The 12,823-nt window shown below is 44.6% G+C and overlaps 1 protein-coding gene across 2 annotated transcripts in view; it reads right to left on the bottom strand.

Moving 5' to 3' along the window:
* Nucleotides 1-12,823, bottom strand: part of AGBL1 (AGBL carboxypeptidase 1) — a gene marked incomplete at its 3' end in the record, with an annotated part of 421,386 nt that overhangs the window by 201,095 nt on the left and 207,468 nt on the right. For both annotated transcript variants that reach the window (XM_079954219.1, XM_079954220.1), the window contains exon 20: nucleotides 2,249-2,380. In XM_079954219.1, the coding sequence (XP_079810345.1) occupies nucleotides 2,249-2,380 (132 nt within the window). The remainder of the gene's footprint in view (nucleotides 1-2,248; nucleotides 2,381-12,823) is intronic.

Consider the following 12,823-nt stretch of genomic DNA (forward strand, 5'->3'; position numbering starts at 1 on the left):
ACTGCTAGGTTGGCAGGAGCAAGGACCGGGCAACAGGAGCTCACCCCGTCATGTGGGGATTCGAACTGCCAACCTTCTGATTGGCAAGCCCTAGGCTCAGTGGTTTAGATGACAGCCTATCCAGTTAGTAAGCTGAGGGTTAATGCTGTTTACAGTTAGCCAAAAGGGGTGTGTGGAGGTGTTGCCTACAAGTCAAGACCCAGGGTAGCCTGAGTCCACTTATGTGTGGAGTCAAGGGCAGAGCTATGGCATTGTGCAGAAAGGCTGTCTGTGGAGCTCTCAAGAAGGAAAGACAATACTAGGTAAAGACTGCATGATGCATTTTATGGGCTGGTGGGTCACACCTGTCGGGAAACAGGTTTCATAACATGTGGGTGTCAATGTTTAATGCCTCCACTGTCAGACTGCAGCAGAAGTTTGCTCATGGCTCATCCATTGCGGATTCAAGGCACACACCTCGATTGCTGGAAGGCAGCCCTTTGATGCTCTCTATATGCTTGCCAGCAATCCCCGGTTTCCTAAAGTTTGGCGGCAACAAAGCTCCAGAAGATATGCTGACGACGAGCTTTTCCCCCACCTTGCCGTCCCTCACCCCACCAACGCTATCTTGCTCAGGCTAAGGAACGCCGTGTGAAATATTTCCTCTGGTCAATGTTTCAGGCTCACGGTGTGCTCTATTAAGATCACTTCGGGAAATGCTTTCACTTTCAATTACAGCAGGTGCAGCTAACCCTTAGCACTGCAAAGTGAGAAAGCAACACACACAGCCAAAGGTATTTACAATAATTTTATTCACCCCCCACACAAAAGGTGGATCCAAAAAAAGGAAAAAAGAAAATCATTCCATCTCCCACCACCACCTTGGTTTCCCATATTCACTTTCCAACAGATGCCACTTTAAATAGTCATGGCTTCCCCCCTGGGAGGCATAGTTTGTTAAGGGTGCTGAGAGTTGCTAGGAGATGCCCTATTCTTCTCCTAGACCTACACTTGTCAGAGTGGTTTAACTGTCAACCCCTCTTCTCAGAGAACTCTGGTCATTGTAGCTCTGGGAGGGGAATAGGGATCTCCTACCAACTCCCAGCCACCCTTAACACACTACACTTCCCATGATTCTTTGGGACAAGCCATGACTACTTAAAGTGGTAGGATATTGCTTTAAATGTATAGCACACATAGGGTCAGATAAACAATATTCCATGCTGCTGAGCAGGCTTTGTTCTCTTTTGGAAGTGTTTTTTGGAAAGTGGGTGAGGAGGCAACTTGTCTTCTTAGGTTTTAGGGGTTTGGGGACTTGTAAAAACCTCAGGCTTCTGAACATGTTGGCACCTCTTATCTGTTTCTCAATTGCTCTGTGTGGTTTCCTCTCTGTTGGAATTCTTACCACCTAAGTTTGTTATTAGATAACATAATTCAAAAATCTAAAGCAGGAAAGTCCAGGGCTGTCTCCAGACTAGGGATGTTGGAGAATTCAGAAGAAAACAGAAAAGGGAAGTAGAAATTGCTGTAGTTCATGTGTTTGTCTTTGGTCAGGAACAGAAATCAGGCAAGCGAATACGATCAATATTTGCTCACCTCTTTGTTGTTTAATTGTGTCTGCAAATGAGATGTAATTAATGACTTTTTTACATTGCTTTGATGTTTCTTTTACATTGAAATTAGTGTGAGCTGATTAAGTTATGTAAACAGTTACAAAAGCCATGTTAAGTAGCAGACAAGGGCACAAATTATATTAATAGTTGGTGGAAATCGAATTGCAGCAGAATGCAAACGGTGCTGATTATGATGAATACAGGTCAGAACAGAAAGCGCTTCTTAAATTCCTACTCAAGACTGTCAGTATTTTCCAGAAGGTAGTCAAGCACATATCAGGAAATGTAGGTTTGCCCAATTAAAGTAGGTTAAAGTGTTCTGTCATGCAACCACAAAAGTTCCACTTTGAAAAAGAAATACAGACTTTTTCCAATGGAGGGTTGACTCAACTATTGTGGAATGAATGAACAATTAACAGGAAGGTGTATGAATTCCCTGCAAGCAAATCAGGATGGATGCTAATTGTCAAATAACCTTCCTGCAAACAAATCAGAATGAATTCTGAATAAGGATCAAATACCATTTCACCTCTGTGTAAGCTTTGCGCAAGCAAATCAGGACAAATGATCAATAAAAAGGCCACTCAGAGGAGCAGCAGGGCAGTTTCACCTGGAATTTCTGTGCAAAAGTCTGTACTATAAGAAGAACGTCTTACCCTGTATCCAACATCCTCGGTGACAACAGTCGTATCAACAGTACGTCCCGCCTGCCACAAGGTCTCCTTTATACTGCATCCGTATAGAAATGCATTCTTCTTCTGGGAATGGCCGTGGTAGTCGCAAAACACCTGAGGATAAGAGAAAAAGAAAGCTCCTAAATCTTGCTGTCTTGCAGGAGAGAGCTGAGTAGTTGCTAAGAAACCACTACTGGGCCAAAGAGAAAGCTGTTAAAAAATGAAGCCTGGCCTGGTCACCTGTGCTGAATACAGCATTGCCTCTGGGTGACCATGCATGACAGTAAAGGACATTGTTTCTGTTGGGGGAGGCTGATAAGCTAGAAATGACTAACAAAGGCACAAGAGAGGTTAGCAACAATGGATCCATTCCTACCTGGATGACCGATTCCAGAAGTTTTCTTTATTGCTATGCTGAAGTTTCTCTCTCTATTTTTTCCCAGCCATTCTTCGGGTGATTTGTGGAGAATCAAAGCCCCTCCAAAAATGTCATAGAGAAAAAGAATTTTCTCCAAAATCTGCACATTAGGATTTAAGGATTGAATGGATGAGGTGTTTGGTGGTTTGGGGCTCTCTCATATTCCCAGTGTGATGGGACCCTTTCTCCCTGTCTCCTCTACCAGCACTTAACTAGAATGGCTTCAGAACAGTGGAATGCAGTGTAGTGTTTCGTCACTTCCAAGTCACTCCAGGAGGAAGTAAAAAATGAGCCACAGATCCTGAAGTGGTTTGGGAGCAATGCAATGGCACATTGTATCATTCTGAAACGATTCTACTAAATGTGGGAGTGGGGAGAGCAATGTTGCCCTCAGGACCTCCTTGTGTGTTTGCCATGAGCATCTGGTTAGCAACTGTGAGAACAGGATGTTGGATTGGATGGGAGTGGCCCATTTTAAAACATTGAAACTGAACCCAAACTCCTTAACTTTGTAGAATTAAGGTGAGCAGCAGCCCACACCTGTGTAAATATTTTGGAGAGATAAATCTGTCACCCTAAAAATCAAGAGAATAGTGCACCCCAGTTTTTGTGTGGGTGCAATATATTTTGGAAACTGAAAGTAGGGTTTTTGGACCGTCTCTACCTTGGTTTAATTTCATTCCTCTTTTCCACAGTGGATTGTGCTCAAAGGTGCACATAAGAAACATCAACTTATAATCAACATTGCACTTTGAAAACTCAAATAAGCAAAGGCAAACACTTAATAAGCAAAGAATAAACTAAATATTATAATGAAATAATCTAGTCTTAATGCATACCAAGAACAATGTAAAAGATACATTAACAGGATAAAACAAAACGAAAATCCAGTCCTGCAAGCACTAATTTTGCTGTTTCAGATATTGTTCAGAGATGTTGGGAATGGGATCATCTCACAAGACTAGATGGTTTGCAAGGTGCTGTTGGGCATTTACCCTATGTCTGGTGGGGTGCCTCAGGCCCAAGGGCCAAATGAGACTCCCAAGCCCCTCTATCTGGCCCTCAGGTCAGTCCCCTTCTGCTCAAGCCACACCCCTCACCAGCCCACCTTTGCACCCTTGGACCCTGATAATGCCTCTTGTTTGTCCAAACAGAGGGTGAAGAGGGGTGTGTGAGTGTGTTTAGAAACTACCTACTGTACAAAGGTAAAATTTAAGGCTGTACAAAGGTAACCTTTACATTTGTTGCTCCACCTACTTTTGTCTCAGGCCCCACCCACCATTGGCATGTGGTCCCTGGAAGGTTGCCTAGGTGGCCCCCGGGGTGAAAGAGCTCCCCTACACCTGGACTATGAGGTCCTGCAGGAGTCTATCTTGTATCTCACACTGTTTAACATCCACACGCAACAACTGAGAGAGGTCATTCAAAGATTTAGGACAGAGCTGTTCAAAATGTAATTGTGGACGTTGCTGGCCCATAGCTACTCTTGGGACTTCTCTGCACTTCAGATTTGCATTGATTTCATAGCTGCCATTGCTTCCCCCAAAGAATGATGAGGTTGCTAAGAACTTAGCAACATAAGACGTTGTCTTTCAGTATGTTGAGCCAGACTGTTGATTCATCTAGCTCAGCACTGCCAATACTGACTTATAGTTCTTCAACGTTTCAGGCAGTAGTCCTTCCCAGCTCTACCTAGAGATGACAAGAGATTGAAACCTGGGACCCTCTGCATGTAAATCATGTGCTCTACTACTGAGCTACACCTCTTCCCGAATTCTTTGTTAGAGACCCTACAGCTCCTAGGTTCCTCAAGAAGAAATGTCTCTTGAGACAGTTTAATTCTAGAGTGCAGATGCAACCACGGAAGAGAAGTTCACAAGATTCTACTCTGCAATAGCAGGACAATTTATCAGCTTCCTTTTTGGTTTCCCAACCTTTCCTGTTATCATTGAGAGAACTGAAGCCTGCACATTATGAAGCAACTAAGCACCACTTGGCTGTCTTTAAATCCACAGCTTATACCACGCAGTTTGCAGGAATGGAAAAGCATGCAATTATGTGAGCTGCTCCTGTACACTGTTATTACATTATGTACATCCAGGTGAATTAAGGAACAGTACATGACCTTCCTTTGTGGCAAAATACTTGTGTTTCCCCCCATCTAATATGACTGTCTAATCCATCTGCCTAGCTTCTGCTGTTGCACACAAAGCTGATGGTTGTTTTATCAAGGCCACATTCAGGTTGCCTTTATATGCAGCTATCGACTGATCAGAGTGAAAAATCAGGATTTATTGACGCAAGAGGCTAATATTGACCGGGGCTTTTGAAGAACAATCAATTTGTCCCGTTTGCCGAGATGGGAAGCCAATACCCATTGGCGCTACAAAACTTCTCCACATCTTCACTACAGTATTGGGAAATCTCTAACTTACAAGCATAGGTTTTTAAGGAGTCAGTTGCTTCTTTAAGGTAATGTCTCCAACAGAGAACGAGAAGGCTGCAGGGAGAAATCAGCAGTGCAATTTATCTCTGACTCCCCAGTGCTGCTTCCTGTTGTGTGAGAGAACTGATAGTGATGGGCAGATGAATTAGAGTAGAGGTGGGGAATTTCAGGCTTGTGGGCCAAATGTGGCTACTGGGAAAAGTGGGAAAAGGAACAGTTTTTCAGGGATAGATTTGGGGTGGGAGTGGTGACTCCTGAGGCAGCAGAGGGCAAAATGCCATTATCAGGGAGCTGCAAATCGGGGGTGTCCATACACACACACGCGCACACACACACACAAATACATAAGTGTTTTGGAGAGTGTGTGAATGAATGCCCAAAATTTGGTGATTGTCAACTTTCAGCTATTAATTCAAAGATAATTTTTTTGTGAATTCCTGAAAAAAAGCTCTTTCCTCACTTTTGGGAAATGGAACAAGTTAATATTTCCAATCTCACTACATCTCCCATTTGGCTGTTCATAAGAATGGAGATCATCAAGATCGCCATGTGAAAGTCAGTTGTCACTGCATTTCAACAATCAATGTAACGTCGTAAATAGAGTGTCTCTTTGGTCAACCCTGATTAACCACAACCCAAACCGACAAATCGACTGAGGGAAAGTCATGAAGATCAGAAAAGATGACTATGCAGGTTGGTTTGAACTCCAAGATCTCCTCCTTTCAAAAACAAAGCATTGTCAGGCTATCAATAGCTATTAGGCTGAGCAGGGAAACAGGGCTATTCCATCCGCTCTGCTGAGCAACCAGCTGCCTTTGGCCCTCCTTCCAATCTCATATGGCCATTTCATTCTGCTTCCCAAACTGCCAGGTGGGCATTTTAACAACAGTTAGTTTAAGAAACGGGCACCTGATCTTCCTGTTCCCTCTCCTTCTTCCCCATTCCATCTTCTCCTTTCCTTTTCTGCCCTGTCTTTCAGATGTTAATCCTGAGAGAGTAAAGACTGCCTTGACTACTTATCTTGTAAGTTACTCTTGGAGTCTTCTTTGGTGAGAGATTGGGGGTGGGGATTAAAAAAAAAAACAGAAAAGAAAAATGTTCAGAAGCAATATACCTCAGGATACCCAACAGGAGACAACCATTGTCTTCATGCTCTGCTGGAAGGCTTCCCACAAGACTCTGATTGCCCCCTGCTAAGAAACTGAATGCTGACCCAGATTGCTTTTTCAGGCAACCCAGGAAGCTGTGCTTCTGTTCTTCTGATGGAACTCCATACCCCAATTAGAAAGCCAAGAACAGGCAACATTTCCAGAGCCTGAGTCTTTTGAGTTTCTTTCTCTCTACACCGGTCCTTTGCTACTCTTTGAGTCATGCACATATTTTCTGGCTCAGTCTCCAGTTCATGTATTTTGGAAGTAAGCCTCTGTATTGTGTTCAATTACCTGGTATTGGCCCCATCTGAACTGAGTTTTTCATTAAAGAAAGTGGCTGCAGATATATAGATACAGATGATATAGATATATATGGATAGATATAATTTGGCTCTAGTATTACTTCCAAGCCCCTTGATGGATCACTCCTTTGCGATGGCGAAGGGGCTTGAATAACTCAGAGAAGTTATGAGCTATGCTGTGCAGGGCCACCCAAGATGGACAGGTCATAGTGGAGAGTTTTGACCAAACGTGAGCCACCTGGAGCAGGAACTGGCAATCCACTCCAGTATCCCTGCCAAGAAAACTCCATGGACAAAGGCAACAGGCATATAAAAGTTATGACGCTGGAAGATGAGCCCCTCAGGTCGGAAGGCGTCCAACATGCTACTGAGGAAGAGCAGAGGACAAGTAGATTAGCTGATGAAGCGGCTGGGCCAAAGCCGAAAGGACACTCAGTTGCGGATATGCCTGGAAGCGAAAGGAAAGTCCAATGCTGTAAAGAAAAATATTGCATAGGAACCTGGAATGTGAGAACCATGAACCTTGGTAAGTTGGATGTGGTCAAAAATGAGATGGCAAGAATAAATATTGACATCCTGGGCATCAGTGAACTAAAATGGACGGGAATGGGCGAATTCAGTTCGGATGACCATCATATCTACTACTGTAGGCAAGAATCCCGTAAAAGAAATGGAGTGGCCCTCATAGTCAACAAAAGAGTGGTGAAAGCTATACTGGGATGCAATCTTAAAAATGATAGAATGATCTCGATACGAATCCAAGGCAGACCTTTTAACATCACAGTAATCCAAGTTTATGCACCAACCACTGGTGCTGAAGAAACTGACATTGACCAATTCTATGAAGACTTACAACAGCTTATAGAAATGACACCAAAGAAGGATGTTCTTCTCATTATAGGGGATTGGAATGCTAAAGTTGGGAGTCAAGAAATAAAAGGAACAACTGGCAAGTTTGGCCTTGGAGTTCAAAACGAAGCAGGGCAAAGGCTAATAGAGTTCTGCCAAGAGAACAAGCTGGTCATCACAAACACTCTTTTCCAAAAACACAAGAGACGACTCTACACATGGACATCACCAGATGGGCAGCATCGAAATCAGATTGATTATATTCTCTACAGCCAAAGATGGAGAAGCTCTATACAGTCAGCAAAAACAAGACCTGGAGCTGACTATGGCTCAGATCATCAGCTTCTTATAGCAAAATTCAAGCTTAAACTGAAGAAAGTAGGAAAAACCACTGGGCTGGTAAGATACAATCTAAGTCAAATCCCTTATGAATACGCAGTGGAAGTGAGGAACAGGTTTAAGGATTTAGATTTGCTGGACAGAGTGCCTGAAGAACTATGGATGGAGGCTCGCAACATTATACAGGAGGCAGCAACGAAAACCATCCCAATGAAAAGGAAATGCAAGAAAGCAAAGTGGCTGTCCAATGAGGCCTTACAAATAGCGGGGGAGAGAAGGCAAGCAAAATGCGAGGGAGATAGTGAAAGATACAGGAAATTGAATGCAGATTTCCAAAAAATAGCAAGGAGAGACAAGAAGGCCTTCTTAAACGAGCAATGCAAAGAAATAGAGGAAAACAACAGAATGGGAAGAACCAGAGATCTGTTCAAGAAAACTGGAGATATGAAAGGAACATTTTGTTCAAAGATTACCATAATAAAGGACAAAAGTGGCAAGACCTAACAGAAGCAGAAGACATCAAGAAGAGGTGGCAAGAATACACAGAGGAATTATACCAGAAAGATATGGATGTCTCATACACCCCAGGTAGTGTGGTTGCTGACCTTGAGCCAGACATCCTGGAGAGTGAAGTCAAATGGGCCTTAGAAAGCACTGCAAATAACAAGGCCAGTGGAAGTGATGGTATTCCAGCTGAACTATTTAAAATTTTAAAAGATGATGCTGTTAAGGTGCTACACTCAATATGCCAGCAAGTTTGGAAAACTCAGCAGTGGCCAGAGGATTGGAGAAGATCAGTCTACATCCCAATCCCAAAGAAAGGCAGTGCCAAAGAATGCTCCAACTACCACACAATTGCACTCATTTCACACGCTAGCAAGGCTTAAGCAGTATGTGGACCGAGAACTCCCAGAAGTGCAAGCTGGATTTCGAAGGGGCAGAGTAACCAGAGACCAAATTGCAAACATGCACTGGATTATGGAGAAAGCTAGAGAGTTCCAGAAAGACATCTACTTCTGCTTCATTGACTATGCAAAAGCCTTTGACTGTGTCAACCACAGCAAACTATTAAAGAAATGGGAGTGCCGGATCACCTCATCTGTCTCCTGAGAAATCTCTATGTGGGACAAGAAGCTACAGTTAGAACTGGATATGGAACAACTGACTGGTTCAAAATTGGGAAAGGAGTATATTGTCTCCCTGCTTATTTAACTTATATGCAGAATTCATCATGCGAAAGGCTGGGCTGGATGAATCCCAAGCCGGAATTAAGATCTCAGGAAGAAATATCAACAACCTCAGATATGCAGATGATACAACCTTGATGGCAGAAACTGAGGAGGAATTAAAGAACCTTTTGATCAGGGTCAAAGAGGAGAGCGCAAAATATGGTCTGAAGCTCAACATCGAAAAAACGAAGATCATGGCCACTGGGCCCATCACCTCCTGGCAAATAGAAGGGGAAGAAATGGAGGCAGTGAGAGATTTTACTTTCTTGGGCTCCATGATCACTGCAGATGGTGACAGCAGTCACGAAATTTAAAGACGCCTGCTCCTTGGGAGAAAGGCGATGGCAGACCTAGACAGCATCTTAAAAAGCAGAGACATCACCTTGCCAACAAAGGTCCGTGTAGTTAAAGCCATGGTTTTCCCAGTAGTGATGTGTGGAAGTGAGAGCTGGACCATAAAGAAGGCTGATCGCCGAAGAATTGATGCTTTTGAATTATGGTGTTGGAGGAGACTCTTCAGAGTCCCATGGACTGCAAGAAGATCAAACGCATCCATTCTTAAGGAAATTAGCCCTGAGTGCTCACTGGAAGGACAGATTGTGAAGCTGAGGCTCCAATACTTTGGCCACCTCATGAGAAGAAAAGACTCCCTGGAAAAGACCCTGATGTTGGGAAAGATTGAGGGCACAAGGAGAAGGGGACAACAGAGGACGAGATGGTTGGACAGTGTTCTCGAAACTACAAACATGAGTCTGACCAAACTGCGGGAGGCAGTGGAAGACAGAAGTGCCTGGCGTTCTCTGGTCCATGGGGTCACGAAGAGTCGGACACGACTAAACAACAACAAATTACTTCCAAGCTCACACAGCTACTTGCACTCATAGCTTTGTTTAACCATAAGTGGGACATTGTATGTATGTATGTATGTATGTATGTATGTATTTACCATATTTATTTCACCTCCTCTTTGAATATTGAACAGGGATTTCATAGCCTCGGTCCCATTCTGAGATAGAACGCCCAGTTCCGCTGGGTACCAATTACCTGCCAATTTAGTGCACTCCTAACAACTAAAAATGATCAGACATTATCCACCTAAAATACAACTTTCCACGTTAAAGAAGTGCCCAGGAAACCTCAGTGTGCCAGACAGCTGGACCGCTTAAGCTTCCCCAGTTTACCATTTTGCATCCGAAAGATTAGTACAGGCAGATCTGTAATGATAGGGCCATTATTGGCATGCTGAGAGACAGGGAGTCCCACTTGCCAGTGCAGGATTATACCAGATCATCAGATGGAAAGTGTCTTGGGAGCTTCAGCAGAATTTAACCTGTTTCAGCTGAAAGCAGCAAGGCTATTGGCAATGGGAGAATAATAGCTGTCTTATCGACTGTTGCAGTTTGTTGTTTTGTTTAATGGCCTAGGCCATAGGAAGCTGCCTTAAACCAAGTCAGACCTATTGATCCATCTAGCTCAGTATTGTCCACACTGACTGGCAATGGCTCTCCGGGATTTCAGACAGGGGATCTTTCCTAACCCTACCTCCAGGAATTAAGCACGGGACCTTCTGGACTTAACCAAGACTCATTCTGATAGAACATTGCTGCACAGGTTTGCCTAACATTTTACATTTTACATTTTACCCTGCGACTTTACATCTACTGCTGCAAGGTCAGAAATAATTGTCATAACTGAAATCACTGAAGCAAAAATACAATGTCTTATAAGACTGTGACTAGGCATCCTTTGTGCCTGCTCAGTCTGCTATCGTTGGTGTTAACAACTGATGGGCAACTTCAAGGTCCTTGATCTCCTTTCTGAAGGCTCATTATCTTTCAGCTGGACTCGAACCAGGCAGCCCTTAAATGAAGGATGCCTTCAAAGATGTCTCTCCTCTGTAAAGTAAGACTCATGGCCACCTTAAGGGATAGCATCTTAATTCTAGTTCAAATGCATGTACATCCACGTGCAGCAGGAGCAGACATTGTGGTGGGGCAGTGCTGCTGTGACATCAGATTTATCTGCAGAAGGTCCTAGCTTCAATCCCCAGGATCTCTAGGCAGGCGGGGAGACACCCCCTGCATATGAACCCCCTGAAGAAGCTCTGCCAGTCAGTGTTGACAATACTGAGCTATAATTATTTATTATTATTATTATTATTATTATTATTATTATTATTATTATTAATTTGTACCCCGCCCATCTGGCTGGGTTTCCCCAGCCACTCTGGGCAGCTTCCAAAAATATTAAAAATACATTAAAATGTCACACATTAAAAACTTCTCTAAACAGGGCTGCCTTCAGGTGTCTTCTAAATGTCAGGTAGTTGTTTATCTCTTTGACATCTGATGGGAGGGCGTTCTACAGGGTGGGCACCACTACTGAGAAGGCCCTCTGCCTGGTTCCCTGTAATTTGGCTTCTCGCAGTGAGGGAACCGCCAGAAGGCCCTCGGCGCTGGAGCTCAGTGTCCGGACAGAATGATGGTGGGTGGTGACGCTCCTTCATGTATACTGGACTGAGGCCATTTAGGGCTTTAAAGGTCAACACCAACACTTTGAATTGTGCTCGGAAACGTACTGGGAGCCAATGTAGGTCTTTCCGGACCGGTGTTATGTGGTCTCGGCGGCCGCTCCCAGTCACCAATCTAGCTGCCACATTCTGGATTAGTTGTAGTTTCCGGGTCACCTTCAAAGGTAGCCCCATGTAGAGCGCATTGCAGTAGTCCAAGCGGGAGATAGCTAGAGCATGCACCACTCTGGCAAGACCGTCCGTAGGCAGGTGGGGTTTCAGCCTGCGAACCAGATGGAGCTAGGTGGACAAGTGGTCTGGTTGGATATAAGGCAGCTCCCTGCATTGCTGTGACACCTTCCAGAGAATGGTGTCCTTGCTGCTTACGGGGGCAGGATGGAGCAGGGCAATGCTGAGGTTGGGCTGCACAGGTACGCTGGTGGGAACCCGCACAAGGCTGACTTCGCTACTGCTCTCCCCCTGCATCATCTGGGTAAGCAGCAGCAATGCCGCTGTCACCACCTAATTGCACCGGCCATACAGAGGGCCACTATATGTGAATCTTTGCTTCCCTTCCCTGCAGTCTGCCCACCTTCGTAACTGCCTATCCAGATAAGGAATGGGCTGCTAAATCTGTCGCATTACAACCAGCCACCTTGAGGATGCAAGACACAAAAGCTTTCATTTTAAATCAAATGAAACCGGACTCTTGTATAATAAGCACAAATAAATCGACTATGAGATTAACCATCCTATGGTCAGTTTAATCTCCACTGTGCAGGAGTTGAGGGGGCGGGAATCATTCAGCCATGTGTAATGGAGGAAGGCTCAGGCTGTGATCCTTGGTGTGAGAATTGAGGTGTTTGTCATGCACTCCACAGCACTGTTGGGATGGTTGGAAGCAATTGGGTTGGCAGGCTCTGGAGGAGGAGGAGGAGGAGGAGGAGGAGGAGGAGGAGGAGGAGGAGGATTGTGGGAACCTGGGTTGGAGGAGAGGGATCTCCCCTTCCCCTTCCCACTTTGAAAAAGGGAACAGAGATGCTGAATCGCCCCGCTGACCTTCCTGCAATGCAGAGAGCCTCAGGAGGGCTTTCCTCAGCCATGGGGGGAAGCAGAACAGGAGATGACAGAAACTGAACAGGAACCTGAACATGAGGGGGCAGACTTGTTGCCTAGAAATAAGCACCACCTTCACACATGGGAGCAGACCCACCCGCCCTGAAGAAGTGCACACTTGCAATCTCAACATTCCTACAAGGCAAGAGAGCCTCACAACTGAGCTCACCACACCTGATTTTAAAGGCTCGGTGAGAG

Source organism: Podarcis cretensis, assembly GCF_951804945.1.
Source record: "Podarcis cretensis genome assembly, chromosome: 14".
Lineage (NCBI taxonomy): Eukaryota > Metazoa > Chordata > Lepidosauria > Squamata > Lacertidae > Podarcis > Podarcis cretensis.